Genomic DNA, 18,201 nt, shown 5'->3' with positions numbered 1-18,201 from the left:
CAATTGACTGGATAGAGCCTACTTTTCACCTACTTTCCATTCGATGTACTAATTGTTTGATGAAATTTTTTTGGTGTTGTTTATTTCTTGTTATCTTCTTATTTGTAAGACCTAAAAATAAAGCAGCAAACAGAGATTTAGATAATATAGTTCCAAATTGAGCACCTAAAAAAAAAATATTGTATACTATTCTTAGACCATCTTATACCAGCAAGCACATATGAGGTCATCGCGCAAATATCCCTAGCCAAATCACCATTCTCATTTCTGATCTTTTAGAATAAATAGACTGTTTTTTTTGCAGATTTGAATAGTCTTGAAATACATTAGTTTTTGGTTAGTCTATTGATATAGTGTATTTAATAATTTTTAGCATGTCACTTCATTCATTTAAATCACTTTAGATTGTATTTAGGTGTCTACATTGCATATTGGGATGTTTAAACGGGCTCAAGGCCTGCGGGCATAACGGGCTGGTATTAAACAGGCGGAACCTGTACCCGTTTAGTTATATAAAAATGTTGTAACGGGTTCATCGCGGGCCACCCCTTAAGAATATTTACTAAACGGGCTTACCCGCGAAATAAAAGGATGCCCGTTAATTTTTTTTCTTTCAGATTATGTGAAACTACGTCGTATTATGTTAGGTTTTCTTCTTTATCTCAAAACTTGAATTGTTACCGTCAAATTTCTCTCCTCTCTGTGTCGATGAATTTGAATCCATGAATCGTTTTCTTCACTAAGAGAAACCTCTCTCTCTCTCTCTCTCTCTCTCTCTCTCTCTCTCTCTCTCTCTCTCTCTCTCTCTCTCTCTCTCTCTCTCTCTCTCTCTCTCGCTCAGGTAAGACTCTCTGGGATGTAAATGTTGTGGCCTTTCTGTTTTGTTTGGAATTATAAACGGGCACACGGCTAAACGGGAGGGACATTGACGGGCTTTAAACGGGCGAGACCTTGACGGGCTTTAAACGGGCGGGTACTATACGGGCATGGCCTAAACGGGCCCGGACCGCCCGTATTAACATCCCTAATTGCATATATTTGCTCATTTAGTGAATTAGGGTTTGGAGTGTACAATTGTAAGTTTTGGGTCAATTCTCAAGGTCATTTCTGCAACTTAGGAAGTCCAGGGTCATAAACGAAGATATCAAAAGTTCAGGGACCAAGGCTGCAAATTCAGAACACTCGCTTGGGTTAAATTGCACATTATAAAGTTAAGGGGCGAAATTAGGGATGTTTCTGCAAATTACAAAGTCTTAGGCAGTTTTGTAAGGAATCAGAAGTTTAGGGATCGATTGTGCAAAAACCGAAGAAGTCACCATTAGAGCTTTCGATTGATTGCTCCACCGCGAGCTCGGAGCGGACGGACCAGTTCTGAGAGCACGGCGGAGAGCTGAACGGCCTAAGCATGAAGATCTGTGGTGGAGCAAAGTAGCTGAATCAAGGACTTGACACCATGGAGGAAAGTTGGTCGCGGAGGAAGGTTGGTCGCGGAGGAAGCTTTGCGGCGGTTAGGGCGGGATCGACGATCTTGAGGACGCCAGTGGAGGAGGCGGTGAGGAGAGGGCTGAGAATGATCTCGGACTCGGCGAGGGAGTACTCGGCGGAGGCGCCGTCGTGGAGGGGGCTGGGAAGGGAGGATCCGGAATCGGAGTCGGCGTCAGGGGAGGAAGCGTCGGCGTCGGGTGAAGATCTCTCAAGCTTATTTTTCTTACAGAAAGAGAGAGATCGAAGTTTGATCAGAAAAAAAATAAGAGAGTTCTCGACAAACAGATAAAAAAACAAAGGTAAAACAAGACAGCAGATCAATGAGTTGTTTAAACGAAATAATTTCATTGGCTTTTCAACTTTTTTCAGTTAATGACATGTCCTCTCCACATGATTCTAAAAATCCTATGTGGCAGAAACTGGAAAAATGCTAGCCTTATTACTGTGTAGATTATTGACGTTCAATTTTTATTCAATGTAGGTCCAAACGGTAGATATAATGGTTTTGCCTCTTAGTTATTGACATACGTGTGTCTTTCAATAATATAAGTATACTATATACTAAATAATTAGTGTAATCCTAATGTTATTTACTTCAAGCAAATCGAAAAAATTGAACCTATCCCCAATATCACTTCATATTTTTATAAACAAAGTTAAAATTTATAATCATAAGTACTTATTTATAAAATACAAATAAAATTATAAAAATATATGAAAATATTACATTTCACAAAAAAATTCGACAATTTTTAAAAAAATTTTAAAACTAAATAAAGGAAAATAAACCCGCGCTTTGAAAGCGCGGATCAAAATCTAGTAAAATGTTTAAAACTCTTTCCGTTTCTTTTTGTTTGATGTTCTATAGAATATTTTTGTTTCAATTTGTATGATGTTTTTAAACTTTCCATGTAAAGCTTTTAAATCAATTGATTAAAATATTAAAAATTAATGTATAGTTTGTGTCTTATTTGTTGAGAATAACAATGACTAATTACTTTTGGTTACTTTTTTTATCAAGTGCTTTGATAAAAGTAAATATTTTTCTTAATTTATGTGTTTATACTAAAATATTTTATAAAAAAAAAAGAGGGAGTACACTTTTAAAAATTATAGTGTCAAACTTTTAGATAACTTATTTTGATGAGGTTCACATGAGCATTTATATATTATAATATCTATTGTGAATATGAATATGCTTTTGTTCTAAGTAACTTGTCATGTACAAAAATAAAAGATTCTCTATAGTTGCTAGTTGCTACTATATTGATCTCTAATTTCAACAAAGCTAATGATCCTGATTAGAAAAAGAAAAAGAACACAAAATATGATCTTCAGTATCTTTTTTTCATTTTTATATGAAAAGGGGTGTTCAACATAAGTTGCATCATCGTCAATATTAGAAAGAAACCATTAATAACACATGTACTTGGTGTATCTGAGTATCTGTCATTGTATTAACATGGAATGAAAAGTTTCAGTCAGATATACCAAAAGTGAAAAATATAGAGTTAAGCACGTTCAAAAGGCCAACAATTTCTTATATGGTTTATATACAATGGAATATCAAAAAAAAAAAAAACTGAGAATACGGATTGTCATCATGATGTACATACACATAACCAAAACATAATTCCTAAGCGCAAGAAACGAAAAAGCCAATTTCGAGAAACCTAGATTCCTATTTATTCTAACCTTGATTATGCATTACGTAGAAGCAGCTAGGTCGTGGCCGGAACTCATGACGGCGCATATATGGAAATACGACGGTTTAAATTAACCACTATCCGTCAAGTAAACTTAAACCGATATAGCAAATTCACTAAAATCAATTTTCCTAGAAACTACTCTGAAATACTCTTCATCGTGCTATCACATTTGTTTGACGAAGCTAAGATTCTGACACTCTTGTTTTCTAATCGGCAGTGGAAACCGCAGTAGAATGATCCAAGGTGCATCACGGAGAGTACAAACACTTTGGCTTCTAATTCAAGTCGACAGTAGAGAGATTACAGTATTTTCTAAGAGAAGACCTCTTTAAATGGAGGTTAATATTGCAAAAACACATGGATCTTTGTACATGATGATGATTATGATTGATAAATCTCTAAAGGTAAAATGATAACGAATGAATTTTGCGCAAAGAAAACTAACATATTTATAGCTTTAGATTCGCTCATAGAAGAAAAAAAGGGATACTGTGTGAGAGATTGCGTGAGGAGTGATAAGATGTGTTAATTAAAACTTTAGTGACGATCTCTGAGTGTTGACAACTTCTGTAACGATGCCAAAGTTTGTTGTTGGCTTTGATGACGTGTAATGCTAAGGAGAAAGGAAAATCTGATTTATAGTCCAAATACGTAAATATCCAACCAAAGTTCATCACGCTGCCAACCAAAGTTCATCACGCTGCAGATTAAATAAAACTCAGAATTTCATTGGCATGGACACGTGTCACGCTCAGAAGAGCCGATTTTGTGACATGGCATCCTAAGTGTCCTCACCAGGAGGAAGGAAACCTTCTTATATAACTTCTTTAAATTAATAATCTATAAATTAATATATACTAAAAATCTTTATAAAATAATATAATTTTATAGTCCCAAATTGAGTTTTTGGTTCAATTAGTATATCGATAAATTAATAATCTCTATAAATTAATAAAAAATTATAATTTTGGTGTAATCCCAACATTATTAATTTATATAGGTTTCACTGTATATATATATGTGTGTGTATATTTGAAATGATTGGTCAGTTTTTTTATATCTGAATTGGGCCTCTGAAAAAAATTGGAACCGAAGAACCGAACCGGAATTGAACCTAAATATCTGAGCCGGAACAGAACCGAGGACCCTTAAATCACGTATGGTTCCTAGATTTCTATATCCGAATAACCGAACCGAACCGAGAGCCGAACGAGTACCAAAATATATAAAAATATTAACTATATATTATAACATAACTAAATATATATTTATGACTAAAAATTTTCTTAAAAGAATTCAAAAATATTTGAAGATAACTACATTATTATAAAATATCCAAATTATCCGAAAGTATCCGGATAAATTTATCCGAAATATCCAAAGTAATAAAAAGTATCCAATTTTTTTATCTAAATTATCATAATTATTTGATTTTTTGTCATAAATAACCAATATTTTATCCGAACCATCAAAACTATCCGAACTACCCGAATTATTCAAACCCGAACCAAATGAGAACCAAAATTATCTCGGGTATTTTCCGGTTTCTAATTTTACTATCCGAACCGAACCGAACCGAAAATAGGTCAAGTACTCAGTAGATTTTTTAACCCCCTATTCGAACTACCCGAAACCCATAATACCCGAACCGAACCGAACTGATACTCAAAATTCCTATGCCTAATCTGAATACTATCAGATTCATATCTAGGCAAATAAAGTAGGTGTGTTAATTATTACTTGTTTGAAACGTAACTAGGCGCTCTTCTTCGTAACATTACTGATTCTAATTAACTAAGGACTTGTATAACACGAACATCATAATGACTAGATTATGAATAATCAACTATGGTAACTGGTCGGTTATTTTTTTTTTTTAAATACCAAAATAATAGTTACTGTACTTTTCTCAAGTCGTTAAAGGTTTTAAGATTTAAGGCAAACGAACACATAATATCGGGAAACTATTTGTGTATACATTCAAAGTTTCCAGGCTTAGCAAACATTTTAGCGAAAGAGCTTCCATAAAACATCCTCACTAATTAAATGAATCTAACAAAATATTCTCGTGAATAGATATCAGATCACGATTTATAAATCAGGTTTTAATTTATGTTATCATCAAAACACCATCCACCACGTGTATCTATATTATTAAAATTGAAATACTTTTTTATATTTTTCGAAAACAAAAATAACATATAAATGAGAAGAAATTTCTATAAAAATACCCTAACTAAATTTTGTTAAGCTTTTTAATACTCAAATTTTTTCTGCGTCCAGTTTAATATCCCAACTAATTATTTTGCTTATTTTAATACTCAAACTTCTAAAACTGTACACACTTTAATACTCAAATTTTTTATTTTAATAAAAATAGTAATAAGTTTCAAAAAAAACATTTTAAAAAATCTCAAAAACTAAGAAAAAATATTAAAAATTCTAATTTTATTTTAAGATTTAGGAAAGAAGGTAGATAAACCATGGACATTTTTTAAAAAAAACAATAAGTGAATTTGAATGATAAAAATAAATTACGTTTTTTATTTCAGAAAACAAACTAAATACAATATTTAAAACTTAGAAAATTTATTACAAAATTTAATATTTTACACTATTTAGTACTTTTATTTCTCAAACACCAAAAATATTTAGAACTTTCTGAGTTTGTTTTGTAAATTTTAGAGATTTTTTGAAATTTTGTTTGAAAATTATTAGTATTTTTATTAAAATAAATAAAGTTTGGATATTAAAGTGGGCATAGTTTCAAAAGTTTGGGTATTAAAATGAGCAAAATAATTAGTTGGAGTATTAAACTGGGTAGTGAAAAAATTTGGATATTAAAAAGGTTACCAAAATTTAGTTGGGATGTTTTTATGGAGTTTTTCCGCAGATTAATTATTTCATTTTATTACACACTAACCATTGCATTTCTAGTAAATTAAATACTTCCTTTTGTATTTTTTATTTATAAATTTTGTTACTGCATTTAAAATCAATTTAAATTAATTAATTAAAACAATTGTTGTTTCTTTGTGATAAAAATAAAAATACAAACTGAAATATATAGTATATATATAATTTTTTTTAAATATAATATTACTTTATTTAGTTTAGTCAAATATAAAATTTTGAGAGTTCAGTTTTTAAGAAAAAAATATCATAAAATTAATAATAATTCATAGAAAACTAATGCAAAAAATATTTTTTAGTATGTTGTTTCATTTGAAAATAAATTAACAAAAGACAACATGTTAATATATGAATAGTACAATTATATCAAATTGCATCAAGTTCTAAAATATTAACATAATATTATTTACAAATAAAAAAATTATTATCAAACATATATATTATAAAATAATATATTTTACTCTATAGGTAAAGTACAAACATAAAAATATATACATGAGATTTTTTTATAAAACTAATGGTTTAAAAGTTTACGTTGAACACAAGTTAAATCAAACACAAGTTAAATCAAACACTCACACGAGAGTGCGGATCAAGTTCTAGTTTTTCTTATACAAATATTGAAAATTAGGCATGGGCAAAAAAAATCGGAACCGAAGAACCAAACTGGAACCGAACCAAATATCTGAACCAGAATCGAACCGAAGACCCTCAAATACCCGAATGATTCCTATATTTCTATATCTGAAATAATGAACCGAACTGAACTGGAATCGAACCGATAACCGAACGTCTACCCAAATATATAAAATATTAATTATATATACATATATCATAACTAAAAATTTTCTTAAAAGAATCCAAAATATCTGAAATAACTATATTATTATAAAATATCTGAACTACCTAAACTATCTGAACGTATCCATATAGTTTTTATCCAAAATATTTAAAGTAATTCAAAATATTCAATTTTTTTTGTTTAAATCATCCTAATTATTTGATATTTTATTCTAAATAACCAATATTTTATCCGAACTATCTGAACCAGAACCAAATGAGAACCAAATTTTTCCGGTATTTTTCGGTTCCTAGTTTTACTACCGAACCGAACCAAACCCCAAACTATCAAAACCACCGAAAATGTGTCAAGTAATAAATGAATCATTTACCCCCCTACCCGAAATGCTCAGACCTACTGAAAATGTAGGCATAGAGACAAACACTTAGGTTCACCCCTAGAGTGAACCTTCCCAACCAATAGGATTTCATTATTTCACATTTAGTATCTTTTAAAAAAAGAAACAAAATATTGTCAAGTTTTATTATATTCTTAAAGTGAAAATAAATAGAAAATAATATCAGTCACAAAAAAAAATTATATTTAAAATACCGTCAACAAAACACTAAACCCTAAAACCTAAATCATAAACCCTAAATCTTTGGTAAACCCTAAATCTTTGGATAAATCAAAAATCTTTGGATTTAAAAAAAAAAATATTTTTAACACAGTCAGCAAAACACTAAACCCTAAACCCTAAATATTAAACCATAAACTCTTGGGTAAATCTTAAACACGTGGATAAATCCTAAACTCTAGGATTTAGAATTTATTCAAGTGTTTGGGATTTACCCAAAGGTTTAAGGTTTATCCAAGAGTTTAGGGTTTAGGATTTAGAGTTTAGGGTTTAGTGTTTGGCTGACGGTATAATTTTTTTTTAAATGTGTTTTGTTTTGAAATTGATATTATTTTTTATTTATTTTATTTTATAGTTTAAAATATAATATAACTTGACAATATTTTATTTTATTTTTTTAAAATACTGAATATGAAATAACGAAATCTTATTGGTTGGGTGAACCCAAGAATTTATCCGCTTTCAATATCAACTAGATCTTCAAGATAACTCCGCTCATACAAAAGAATATTTAGGTCACTTCCCAACAAAATGTGTAGTCAGTATCACTTAATCTGTAACTAATCAAACTTCTACGATCTGTGGTGTAATAGTGATCGACTAATATCAACTTCTGTTGTCATACAAGGAGGAAACTTCTTTTTAACGTTGTGTCAATTATGAAAGCCTTTTTTCAAAAAAAAAAAAACGTTGTGTCAATACTTCAAGTGTATAATCCTTAAGCCAAGATTTCGACAAGAACTGCTACAAAGCTTTATTATGTCTGATTGTCTAAACCCTCTGCCTTACTTTCAAGAAAGCTATAAACCAAAAGCGAATACTAACCAAGTGCTCGTAGCTTGGTGGTAAAGGAGGTACAGTTGTACTGCCCGTCACCCGGGTTCGAGCCTTGGCCACAACAGATTTAACATCCCTTCCGTTGGGGCGCTGGACCCTTTTGGGGATAGTTGGGAATGTGGCTGCCTAGATACCAGAGTTATCAAAAAAAAAAAAAAGCGAATACTTTACAATAATAAAACTATTTAGAAAAATAAAATAATATTCATCTTAAATTCTTAATGGATGGCCGAAACCGAAAGGGAGAAAAATATGGGGCGCCCATTGATAAAAAAAAAAGAAAAAATTCTCAAAAGGCAAAAGGAATACACGAATAAATATATTAGTATTTAATTTGACCAAGGAACAAATTCTGGAAATAAAATATTATAATTTCCAAGGTCACTAAATAATCAAAAGATTACGATACGACCATACATATATTCTAGGCTTCTAGCAGAGTGCTACAGCACCATAATAAATACACATGCACACATGTGTGTATATATATATATATTATGTACAAGAGGAAGAAGAACAGAGAAGAAACAAAAATATAACTAAAATAGTGTTTGGTTTAAATCATAAGAGAAAATTAAGGACGGTCACGACGTTTCTCTTCTTCTTCATCCTCTTCCTCGTGTCTCTCTCTCTCTCTTGATTTTTTACCGCCGGAGATTTTTTTGTTTTTTCTTTATTTTCTGTAAATATATTCCCCGGCGGTTATAGAGGAAAAAAAATGAAGGGGAGAATATCAAAGATAGGAAGCTATGCAATATCTTCATCCATTAAAGACCAGCACCAGCAACCTTGTATCTCCTGCACTACTTTCAACATCCTCGCTCCCATCTACAAACGTCTCTCTCCAAAGGTTTCCTCTTCAAAACCAACGTCGCTTCATTCTCCTCTGTTTTTTTTCTCTGTTTTGTTTATGCTTTGGATGATGATGATGGAAATGAATGCTGCAGGATCAAAGCATCCGTGAAAGCGATAACAGAGCGTATTGGATGGGGAGGAACCACAGAATCATTGATTGGTTATTGTACGAGAGGTCTTCCATTATATGTTTGCAGGTTGTTCCACGATTCTCCTCCCATGTTCTGTATTGACAATGTTCGTTTCTTGATTCTGTGGGTTGTGGTTGAGATTTATAGGAGTTTTGGGTAGGCAACGAAGAGCTTGTTAGTTTATACGAGAAGAGACTTGGAGACGCTGGTTATCTCTGTTACAAGCTTGGCCGTACCAACAATCGTGGTGACGGTAATTAAATAGTTTTTCTTCTCTTTCTCTATATATATATGTTATTGCCTCTACTATATTCATCATGGATGTGAATCAAAACAGAACATGTTTTTTCTCTCTCTCTCTCTTAGGTTTGCTTACGGCTGTTCATAAGGACTACTTTAGAGTTGTGAACTCGAGGGACTTGCTTTTCAACGATTGTGGTGACCGAGTTGCGCAGCTTCTACATGTAGAATTAGTGCCTCCTTACTCTCAGTATGAGTCGCATCAACAAGTTTTGATCGTCAACACTCATTTGCTCTTTCCTCATGATTCAACACTCTCTATAGTAAGATTGCAGCAGGTAGCATATTTTCAATCTTTGTACCAAAGCTCATATGCATTTTATATATATTTTTTCATTGTTGTTTGCATCTTTGTAAACTCAAGATTATGTTTTTCTGACACAGGTTTATAAGATTCTTCAGTATGTAGAATCTTATCAGAAAGAAGTTAATTTAAGTCCCATGCCTATTATGCTTTGCGGGTAACTACTATATTTTTTTTTCATTTTCATGTATGTTACATTTAAAGAATAGTACTGAAAATTGTGTCTATTTTGTGACAGAGATTGGAACGGAAGCAAGCGAGGACATGTCTACAAGTTCCTCAGGTCACAGGGTTTTGTGTCTTCTTACGACACTGCTCATCGTTACACAGATTCAGATGCTCATAAGGTCACTACTTTTGGGTATGCTGTATATTATTTTGATGATTTAAGTTGGTGATCTGATTCTGAAAAATCCTCGTCATCTTTTTTTTGGACTTACAGTGGGTAAGCCACAGGAACCACCGGGGTAACATATGTGCTGTGGACTTCATATGGCTACTAAATCCAAATCGGTATAGAAAGCTTCTAAAAACAAGTTGGAGTGAGGCTGTGTTTGGTATGTTCAGGGTGAGACATTCCTCAAATCTTTTCTGATCACAAGTTTTTTTAAAACGATTGTTTTCAGCTTCTCCCTCTTTAACATCTGAGTGTTTTGATTTTTGCAGTATCTACTGAGAAGAGCATCCCTGACAGCTGAAGATGCTTTTGCCTTTTTGAAAACCGACAATGATGGTGACTACATTACATTCATGGGCTTCTGTGAGACTCTTCGACAGGTAACACATTTTTATCATTCCGATTGTCTTATTTAGCTGAATCTTCACATTAGTATTCTGTTTCTCTATACAGCTTAATCTAACCGGTCACTGCAATGGGCTCACCACAAAGGAGATCAAAGATCTGTGGACTCAAGCTGACATTGATGGAAATGGTCTTGTAGATTACAAGGAGTTTCAGGTAACGTTTCTTAATAAGACTCCCCTCTCTAAAAATATGTTATAATAACTCGTAAGCTATTATCTAGTGTACTTCTAGATTTAGAAAGTTATAGATTTGGTAATGCCACTTGCTCTTGAAACACACACACACACACGCACACATGTTTCTCACTTGTTAATGCAATTTATTGCAGCAAAGAATATGGAACCAGAACTGGTCAGAACAGAGAGAAGCAGAGGACGGAGAAGCAAAAGGTAGCAAAGAACAAACCGTTGGTTTCAGCGTCAAGAACGCAGTCTTGTTTCCACCTGAAGTGGAAAAAGGAAGGTGGCCGGAAAATTACTCTCTCTCGGATCACGCGAGGCTAACAGTTGTATTCTCTCCCATAAGAATGCCTTGCTCTCAATTGGTTTCATGACAAAAGTACTCAAAAACAAACATTTAGCTTCTTCCATTTAAAGAGACTTTTTGAGTTCTAATGTATCCCTTAGAGAGCAGAATCAAAGTATGCACAACACAATGGTGTTCGACATTACACACTGTACAGACATGTAAACAAAAAATTTGGAAGCTTTCATGTAAAAAGAAATGTTGTAGTAGAGAGATTTAAGAAGCAAGCAGCTTTGCAACTCTTTTTCTTTTCTTTTTTATTTAACCCTTTTCAAATCTATACCATTAAAACAAGATTCTATTTTTTTTAAATTTTGGATTATACCTTTAGCTTTTTATCATATTTACAAGACAATACATTTCCTTATTTTAACTAACTAAAAGGCTAGAAATATAAACCAAATAAAAAATTACATATATTCTATATATATGACGTAAATAAACAAAAATGATGGGGGCATGAAGTTAAACCACAAAATCATGTTTTAAAAATAAAATAGAGATCACAATTATAAATGGATGTAGTTAAATGAGAAAATATATATGATAAATTCGCCAAGAAAAAATAAATAAATAAAAGTGGACCCTAAACCACGCTTCTCATGCTTCCACCATAGGCCAATCCGACGAATTCGTTTATAAAATGTCCATGAACCAGATTGGTTTCAATAAACCAAACAATGTAAACACAAAATTGCTAACCAAAATTAGATGCTAAACCGAATTGGTACATCTATCTAAACTATTAAACTATGAGCACAACAAATCTAATTAAGTTTTATTTAAACCAATATATATATTTTTAGTATTCTACTTATAACTAACTTGGTTATTATTAAATGTACCTTCTAATCTAACACATTGTTATAATATTTTCAGAATAAGATATCTAAAACGATATTCTTAACAATAAATTTTAGTTTTAAATTTTGATTGCCATTTTCTTCATTAAATTTAAACTATATAGTAAAAGCATTATCAAAATTTTAAGAATCACAAATCATATAGTTTATTCAAATCATGTACTATTAAAGATATATCAAAAGTTGAATCATTTAAAAAAAAATATAATTTAATTTACATAGATTTTTATCGGGTTAACCAATGTCGGATCGCAGGTTAGTGACATATTTTAAGATTTTTACGAATTGATCTGCTTTTTAAATATCAGATTTTAAATAATCTAAACCATACTACATACATGTTACCGGATTTACCGGTTCGACTACGGATCTGGATCAAATACAAAAAAATTTGGTAAAAACTATTAAAACCCCTGCAAATATATATTATTAAATTAGTCTAAAATATGCCAAATAAATTTTATGTCTCACCAATTCAACAAATTGAACTCTTATAAAATACATATAAAATATAAAGATGATGTTGTGAGATAAGAATGTGCGTATAAAATCTCAAATAAACGATTGAAAATTATATAATTTTAAATAAAAAACATATCCTCTTTCTATTTTAAACAAAAATATTTCTGCCATTTTAAAGGACGAGTCATACTCTAGTTTAATCTTAAACTATACATCTATAGAGATTGTTAGCGTTAGCATACGCAATGCATGCATTCTGATTAATGTACACATTTTGACTGATTGGAAGAATCTTAACTAATTTATATTCAAAATTATAATGTTAAACAGTATATTTATTTACACATACTATATATATTTATGATATATATATATATATACATTAAATTATTCTTTGTTTTCTATATGTAATTATATTAAATGTTTAAAATAAATAAAATAAAATAAATAAATGGTAAATTGTACTTTAAATCATAAAAATCGTATAAAACATAAAGAAAAAACAAGCATCTTACAGAAAATGGTAGAGAACTTAAGATGAAAAAGACTAATAATAAAGATGTGTAGGATCCACTTGTTTTGTTTCTTACTAACAACTTATGTGAAATAAAGTAAAAACATATTTTAAATTGAGTTAAGGTAATAGACACTTCAATCAAAACTAATTTAGTTAGTTTGATGGTGGGTTTGGTTAAATAAAACTATCCTAGTAGCAATAACTGTTCTATTATGTTAATAATATTAGAAAAGAGGTTGATCTATGTGACCAAGTCCAATGTCCTATTATGCTTCGCGAGTAATAAGCCTGTTTTTAATTGATTTTACATTGTACTGCTTAGGGTCAAATACTAAAGTTTTCCAGTCAAACTGTTGAAGTAGGTTGAATGATCAGTGAACAACATAAATTGTATAGATTTTGAAGATTTGCATTTAAAATTTAAAAGTCTCCTGGGTTGTTTGGACACGGGATCTTCAGTAACCGGGCCAACAACATCTTTTTTTAACTAACATGCCCAATAACTGCGCATTATAGAGACATCACAAGAGAGCATAGCTAACATACACCTTAATTACCAATTGTATCAGAGACAGAGTTCTTGTAGCATGTGTTTAGGCAGAGAGTATAGAAAAGTCGCTTCTGTACGGTGCTCCTTTTGGCTCCTCTCCTACTCTTTGAGATATTGAGTTTTCTCTTCAAGGTTAGATTATCCTTTTTTTTTTTCCACACAATCAAATCTCCTTTGCTTGGTTGAATATTTGAAGTACGCGAATTCGATGTTTCTATTTTTACTCTCTTTCTGGGTTTATGAAATTTGGAGCTTGTAAACACTCGAATTATTAGCTGATCTGTAATATTCCGAGTGGAAAATGAAAAAATTGTTTTTTTTTTCCCTTTTAAGACGATAAAGAGAACCAATTTGACATGGGTTTTGAAAATAAATTAAGAGAGGGAAAAAAAGTTCGAGACTTTTTTGAATTTTTCCATGTTGGGCTAAAACTTGTGTGTTCAAATTTACTGTTACAACGTTTTGTATGGTCGTTTGTCTAAAATGAAAGTTCGATTTTAAGACCAGGCAAGTTACATATGTTGTCGGAAGCTAGTTTGGTTCTCTAGAAAGTTACTTTGAGAAGAAGAGAAAAAAAAAGGAACATTTCTTGTATCCAGTTAAAATCACTTGAGTGTGCGTGTGTGGTTTTAATTTTTGAGTTCAGTTTCTTCTCTCGGTTGCTTCCTTTTGCTCCAATCTATAGAGTCGAGCATATTAGTATAGACTCTAATGCATGTCAAATGCTCTTTACTTAAACCCTCTTTTTAATAGAAACTTTTAGTTTCTGCGCTGTTGTATAACTTTAAATGGTTTCTTAAATCTTAGTGACCTGCACTTGGTTAAGCCAGATCTGATATGCCTGTTTATTTGAGTAGCGTTCTCGATTTTACTTTAATGTGTTGTATATGGGGGATGGGAGAATAATAAAAAGCCTCTTTTTGTGTGATATAGCGATTAATCCTTCAACTTTGCTCAGGTGAGAGAGATGAAGCGCATGTTTTCAGAAGTAGAAATGTCTCGAGACGTGGCTATACCTGCCAAACACTTGAAGGGCCATTCGCCACCACACCAACAGATTCTAACCAGACTACTCCAAGAACTGCTACACGAGAAAGCATGCAGGGAACACGGGTTCTATCTCGCCATCACCGCCTTAAAAAGCATCGGTAACAACAACAACAACAACGATGATAGTGACCAAGCAGACACCCTCACATTCCCAGTCTCCTTCACATGCCGTACATTCTTGCCTTCACGAGGAAACGTCATGGTAGGGACCGTAATGAAACTCCTTTTCAACGGTCCTAACGGAGCTGCTACAGCAGTTTTGATAAGCTCTGGTCCACTCAGATACGCATACTTATCATACTTGAAAATGCCTGATTACCATTTTGTCCCGGCCAAGTCTGAGGAGGAGGAGGCGTGCTTTCAGAAAGATGATCTCACCAAGATAGCTGTTGGAGTGGTTGTGCGGTTTCTGGTGCTGGGACGTCGGTTTAAGGTGAGTCCAGAGAAAAGAAGAACCGATGTTTACGTTCTGGCCTCTGTGGAAGGCGATGATGATACACTTGGACCCGTCTCTCTTACAGGGTGCGATAGGCCTTATATGTGATTGTTTCAACTCCCAAATTTACTTTCAGTCTTCTTGTTACTTCTTTAGTAGTATAGGTGAACGAACTCATCACTCTTTTCGTTAATGTACACAAAGTTTCTCTCTCTCTTTTTCCTCTTTCTATCTGATTTTTCTCTACCAAAACCCGAAATTCGATACCAGAAAGATTGTCATTGGAACCCATCTCTTGGAATTGTAGTCTAAGATGTGATTCTCTTAAAATGCTATAATACATCTTGATCTTGATGCTGCCACCACAGTCATGGAAGTGGGATATCAAAACAGTTAGATGTAGTAAACAATGCATTCTCAAGTGATCTCTAATGCTCTCAGGACAAATCACAAGAAACTCTGCAAGTAGGTCCAAGTCACCAATTGTTACCACATGGTGAAGTGGTGTCATGCCTGCCCGTATGAAAATCAAAGAACGAAAAGAAAATATCTCATTAAATAAAGTAACTTGATGAGATACAACGTAGAGAAAGAAGTGGCTATCTGCACCAAGATATGGTTTCAATAATTTATCTTTATTTCTTTTATGTTTAGTGGGATTTGTGTTTCCTTAATTTGTGGATGTGTTAGACCACGTTTACGTATTTGTTAGTTAATCTATTTTGTATTTAAGATCAGTTAACGTTAGATGAAAGGAAAAGAGAAAAATTGCAGTAAACTTGTCATTGAGAACCAAAGTGTTCTTGTTTTGATCAACATTGATTGCCCTATTACAGGGACCTATCCCTATCATTAACTTAATATAGGTTTTATAATAAATTAAGTTTGAAGCCAATACCTCCTCTTCCAGGAGTCCGCACAAGAGTGGAATCAAACAGAATCAGCTCTTTAGCTAAGTCAGAATGGTGGTTTTCAACAGCGAGATGTAACGGACTAAACCCCTCCGTGTTCAATTTCTTGGCAAAAGACGGCTGAAGAACTATCAACTCCATCGCCAAGTTTGTCTTCCCCGTAGATGAAGCCTCGTGGAGAGGTGTGTGGATGAAGGGTAAAACGTCTAAGTTCTTAAGAAGACATGGTTCCTTTGCAATAAGTGAATACAAAGCATCGACGTTACCAGATCGAGTAATCCAAAGCAATTTCGGATCCATTGTCGTAAATCAAATTTATGAAGACTTATGATAGTCGTCTAAGCATTGTCGTAAATCAAATTTATAGGAAACTAGATTATGGTTTACACAATTTCACGAGTATTGATGCGTCTATTGACTAAATTGTTTCGTAGAAAGAAAAAAGAAAACACCCAAAGATAGGTGCCGTTGGAAAATATTAGGGTAGAAAATAATTGACTTTTGTATATTACATTAAAATCAATTCCGTTGGAGTATACTAAATCATTTAGTCTAAATGCAGTTAAACATACGGCTATACGTAATACGTGGGTGAAGTGCAAAGTTCAAAAGCCTCAAAATACCGAACTCCTCTTCTCCTTCGTTTTTCAAGAAAATAACGGAATATTGATACAGTATAGGATACCATGCCTGATGGGTGTTAATGGTTTAGTTTGGTATATAATTAATGATTTTCGTAACTGATCCTATAAGGCTTTTCTCCTCGCCGGGGGAAGGCTAAAGTTGTTCAAAAACGCGGCCGCGTTACCGATTTTGCGGCCGCTTAAGCGCTCAACGGATGATGACCGAGGCGATTTTGATCGATTCGGTTGGCATTGAACAGTAATCCGTGTAGTTCCGCGTAGTTTCTACTTAGAACGTGGAATAAGAAAACGCAGCGTCGAATTGACAAAACCGTGCTTTGTCCAAATCTCATTAGCACTATAAAATAACTCAGATTTGTTAGTTTTGGACTGGAAACACGTTAGTGGGATGTGTTTTACTGTATAAATGTTAAATCTACTTGATTATGTGATGAAATCGTCGGGAATTTAAGTTAAAACAATGGCGGCCGCATACAGAAATAAAAAATAGGTCAAAAAGGAAGACGACAATGAAATTACTATTTTACCCTTATTAAATAAATGAAAAAATTGCAAAACACCACGTGCAATGGGTCGAACTCCGTCCCTCTTGCAGTTTTGAAGCCGCATTTACCACTTTACCTGTCGTTTACCACTTTACCTGTCGAGATTATTTGTAAACATATGAAACTATAAATAGATAACCTCAGGCTTAATGTTTTCTTTTATTAATCTGTCTTTCCCTGCCCAATTTAGGATTGGACAATTACCACTTTGGCTATTTAAATTCGCTGTACAAGTATAAAACCATAAATATATACCAACTATACTTTAAAATGTTAATTAATATGTATAAATGTTTTATTATATGTATAAAAGTACAAAAAATTCCGCCCCGCGTACTCTCCGATTTTTTCCGATTTTTGAATAAATCGCTAGGCCCGGATCTGCCGCACGCATAGCGCCTAACGAGTTTCCGAACAAGCCTAAAACTATAGAGGGTTAGCGCAACTTTGTCAAGTGTGGCATTTCTAAGAGTGGGCGTTTGTGTACTTTCAAATTTTGTTTCTCTCCATTTGGATTTCAGATTTGGAAGTTAGAAATTTAAGTTTATTCGCGTATTTATAATTTTGGTTCGGATTCAGTTTAAATTTTGCAGATTTGGTTCGGATTTTGGTTCGAATATTCATTTAAATTATTTTTTTGAAAAAATAAACCAAATATTTCTTTGGAATTTTCAAATTCATAAAATAAAATATTATATAACATATAAATTTGAATAATAAATGTGTAAATATCTAAAATTAACATAAAATTTATTTAGTATGAATATTTGGATGGAGAATTAGTAGGTATTTTGTGCATTTTAGTGTTTTTAGTATTTTTAGCTATTTTAGATATTTTTTTTTTTGGTGTTTGTATATATTTTAGATACTTTGGATTTTTTTTAACTTTTATATTTTAAATGTTTTGGATATTAGATCTAAAAATAATTAATATATTTAAA

The 18,201-nt window shown here is 32.5% G+C and overlaps 3 protein-coding genes across 4 annotated transcripts; 2 read left to right on the top strand and 1 right to left on the bottom strand.

The window, feature by feature from the left end:
- Window positions 1-8,844: 8,844 nt before the first annotated feature.
- On the top strand, window positions 8,845-11,524 carry LOC108819544 (uncharacterized calcium-binding protein At1g02270). The gene is made up of 10 exons (XM_018592602.2): window positions 8,845-9,212; window positions 9,310-9,414; window positions 9,496-9,601; window positions 9,715-9,926; window positions 10,033-10,109; window positions 10,191-10,299; window positions 10,395-10,520; window positions 10,619-10,729; window positions 10,803-10,910; window positions 11,086-11,524. The coding sequence occupies exons 1-10, from the start codon at window positions 9,081-9,083 to the stop codon at window positions 11,308-11,310; spliced, it is 1,311 nt and encodes a 436-aa protein (XP_018448104.1). The 5' UTR covers window positions 8,845-9,080; the 3' UTR covers window positions 11,311-11,524.
- A 2,123-nt stretch (window positions 11,525-13,647) lies between these two features.
- Window positions 13,648-15,375, top strand: LOC108819518 (DNA-directed RNA polymerase subunit 7-like protein). Of its 2 annotated transcripts, none has more exons than XM_018592573.2 (2): window positions 13,648-13,806; window positions 14,608-15,375. In XM_018592573.2, exon 2 carries the CDS (start codon window positions 14,642-14,644, stop codon window positions 15,266-15,268), a length of 627 nt encoding a protein of 208 aa, XP_018448075.2. In that variant the 5' UTR covers window positions 13,648-13,806; window positions 14,608-14,641; the 3' UTR covers window positions 15,269-15,375. The 2 variants fall into 2 exon arrangements, with proteins under 2 accessions (XP_018448075.2, XP_018448076.2); XM_018592574.2 differs by having other exon boundaries at window positions 13,654-13,806; window positions 14,633-15,375.
- LOC108820237 (ankyrin repeat-containing protein BDA1-like) lies at window positions 15,313-16,371 on the bottom strand. Its single transcript, XM_018593204.1, has 3 exons — window positions 16,059-16,371; window positions 15,502-15,673; window positions 15,313-15,403 (listed from the first exon to the last, which is right to left on the bottom strand). The coding sequence occupies exons 1-3, from the start codon at window positions 16,369-16,371 to the stop codon at window positions 15,313-15,315; spliced, it is 576 nt and encodes a 191-aa protein (XP_018448706.1).
- Window positions 16,372-18,201: the final 1,830 nt, after the last annotated feature.

The sequence above is a fragment of the Raphanus sativus genome, chromosome 9, assembly GCF_000801105.2.
Source record: "Raphanus sativus cultivar WK10039 chromosome 9, ASM80110v3, whole genome shotgun sequence".
In the NCBI taxonomy this organism is placed as follows: domain Eukaryota; kingdom Viridiplantae; phylum Streptophyta; class Magnoliopsida; order Brassicales; family Brassicaceae; genus Raphanus; species Raphanus sativus.
This window is presented reverse-complemented; position numbering and strand designations above follow the sequence as displayed.

What these genes read in the sequence shown, in the direction of transcription:
- LOC108819544 (XM_018592602.2), top strand. Translation starts at nt 9,081, where the DNA reads ATGAAGGGGAGAATATCAAAGATAGGAAGCTATGCAATATCTTCATCC. An exon ending in CTTCCATTATATGTTTGCAG is followed by an intron (nt 9,415 to 9,495) that starts GTTGTTCCACGA and finishes TGAGATTTATAG; the next exon opens with GAGTTTTGGGTAGGCAACGA. An exon ending in ATGCCTATTATGCTTTGCGG is followed by an intron (nt 10,110 to 10,190) that starts GTAACTACTATA and finishes ATTTTGTGACAG; the next exon opens with AGATTGGAACGGAAGCAAGC.
- LOC108819518 (XM_018592573.2), top strand. Translation starts at nt 14,642, where the DNA reads ATGAAGCGCATGTTTTCAGAAGTAGAAATGTCTCGAGACGTGGCTATA.
- LOC108820237 (XM_018593204.1), bottom strand. Translation starts at nt 16,371, where the DNA reads ATGGATCCGAAATTGCTTTGGATTACTCGATCTGGTAACGTCGATGCT. An exon ending in GCGGACTCCTGGAAGAGGAG is followed by an intron (nt 15,674 to 16,058) that starts GTATTGGCTTCA and finishes TCATACGGGCAG; the next exon opens with GCATGACACCACTTCACCAT. An exon ending in GGCAGCATCAAGATCAAGAT is followed by an intron (nt 15,404 to 15,501) that starts GTATTATAGCAT and finishes GGGTTTTGGTAG; the next exon opens with AGAAAAATCAGATAGAAAGA.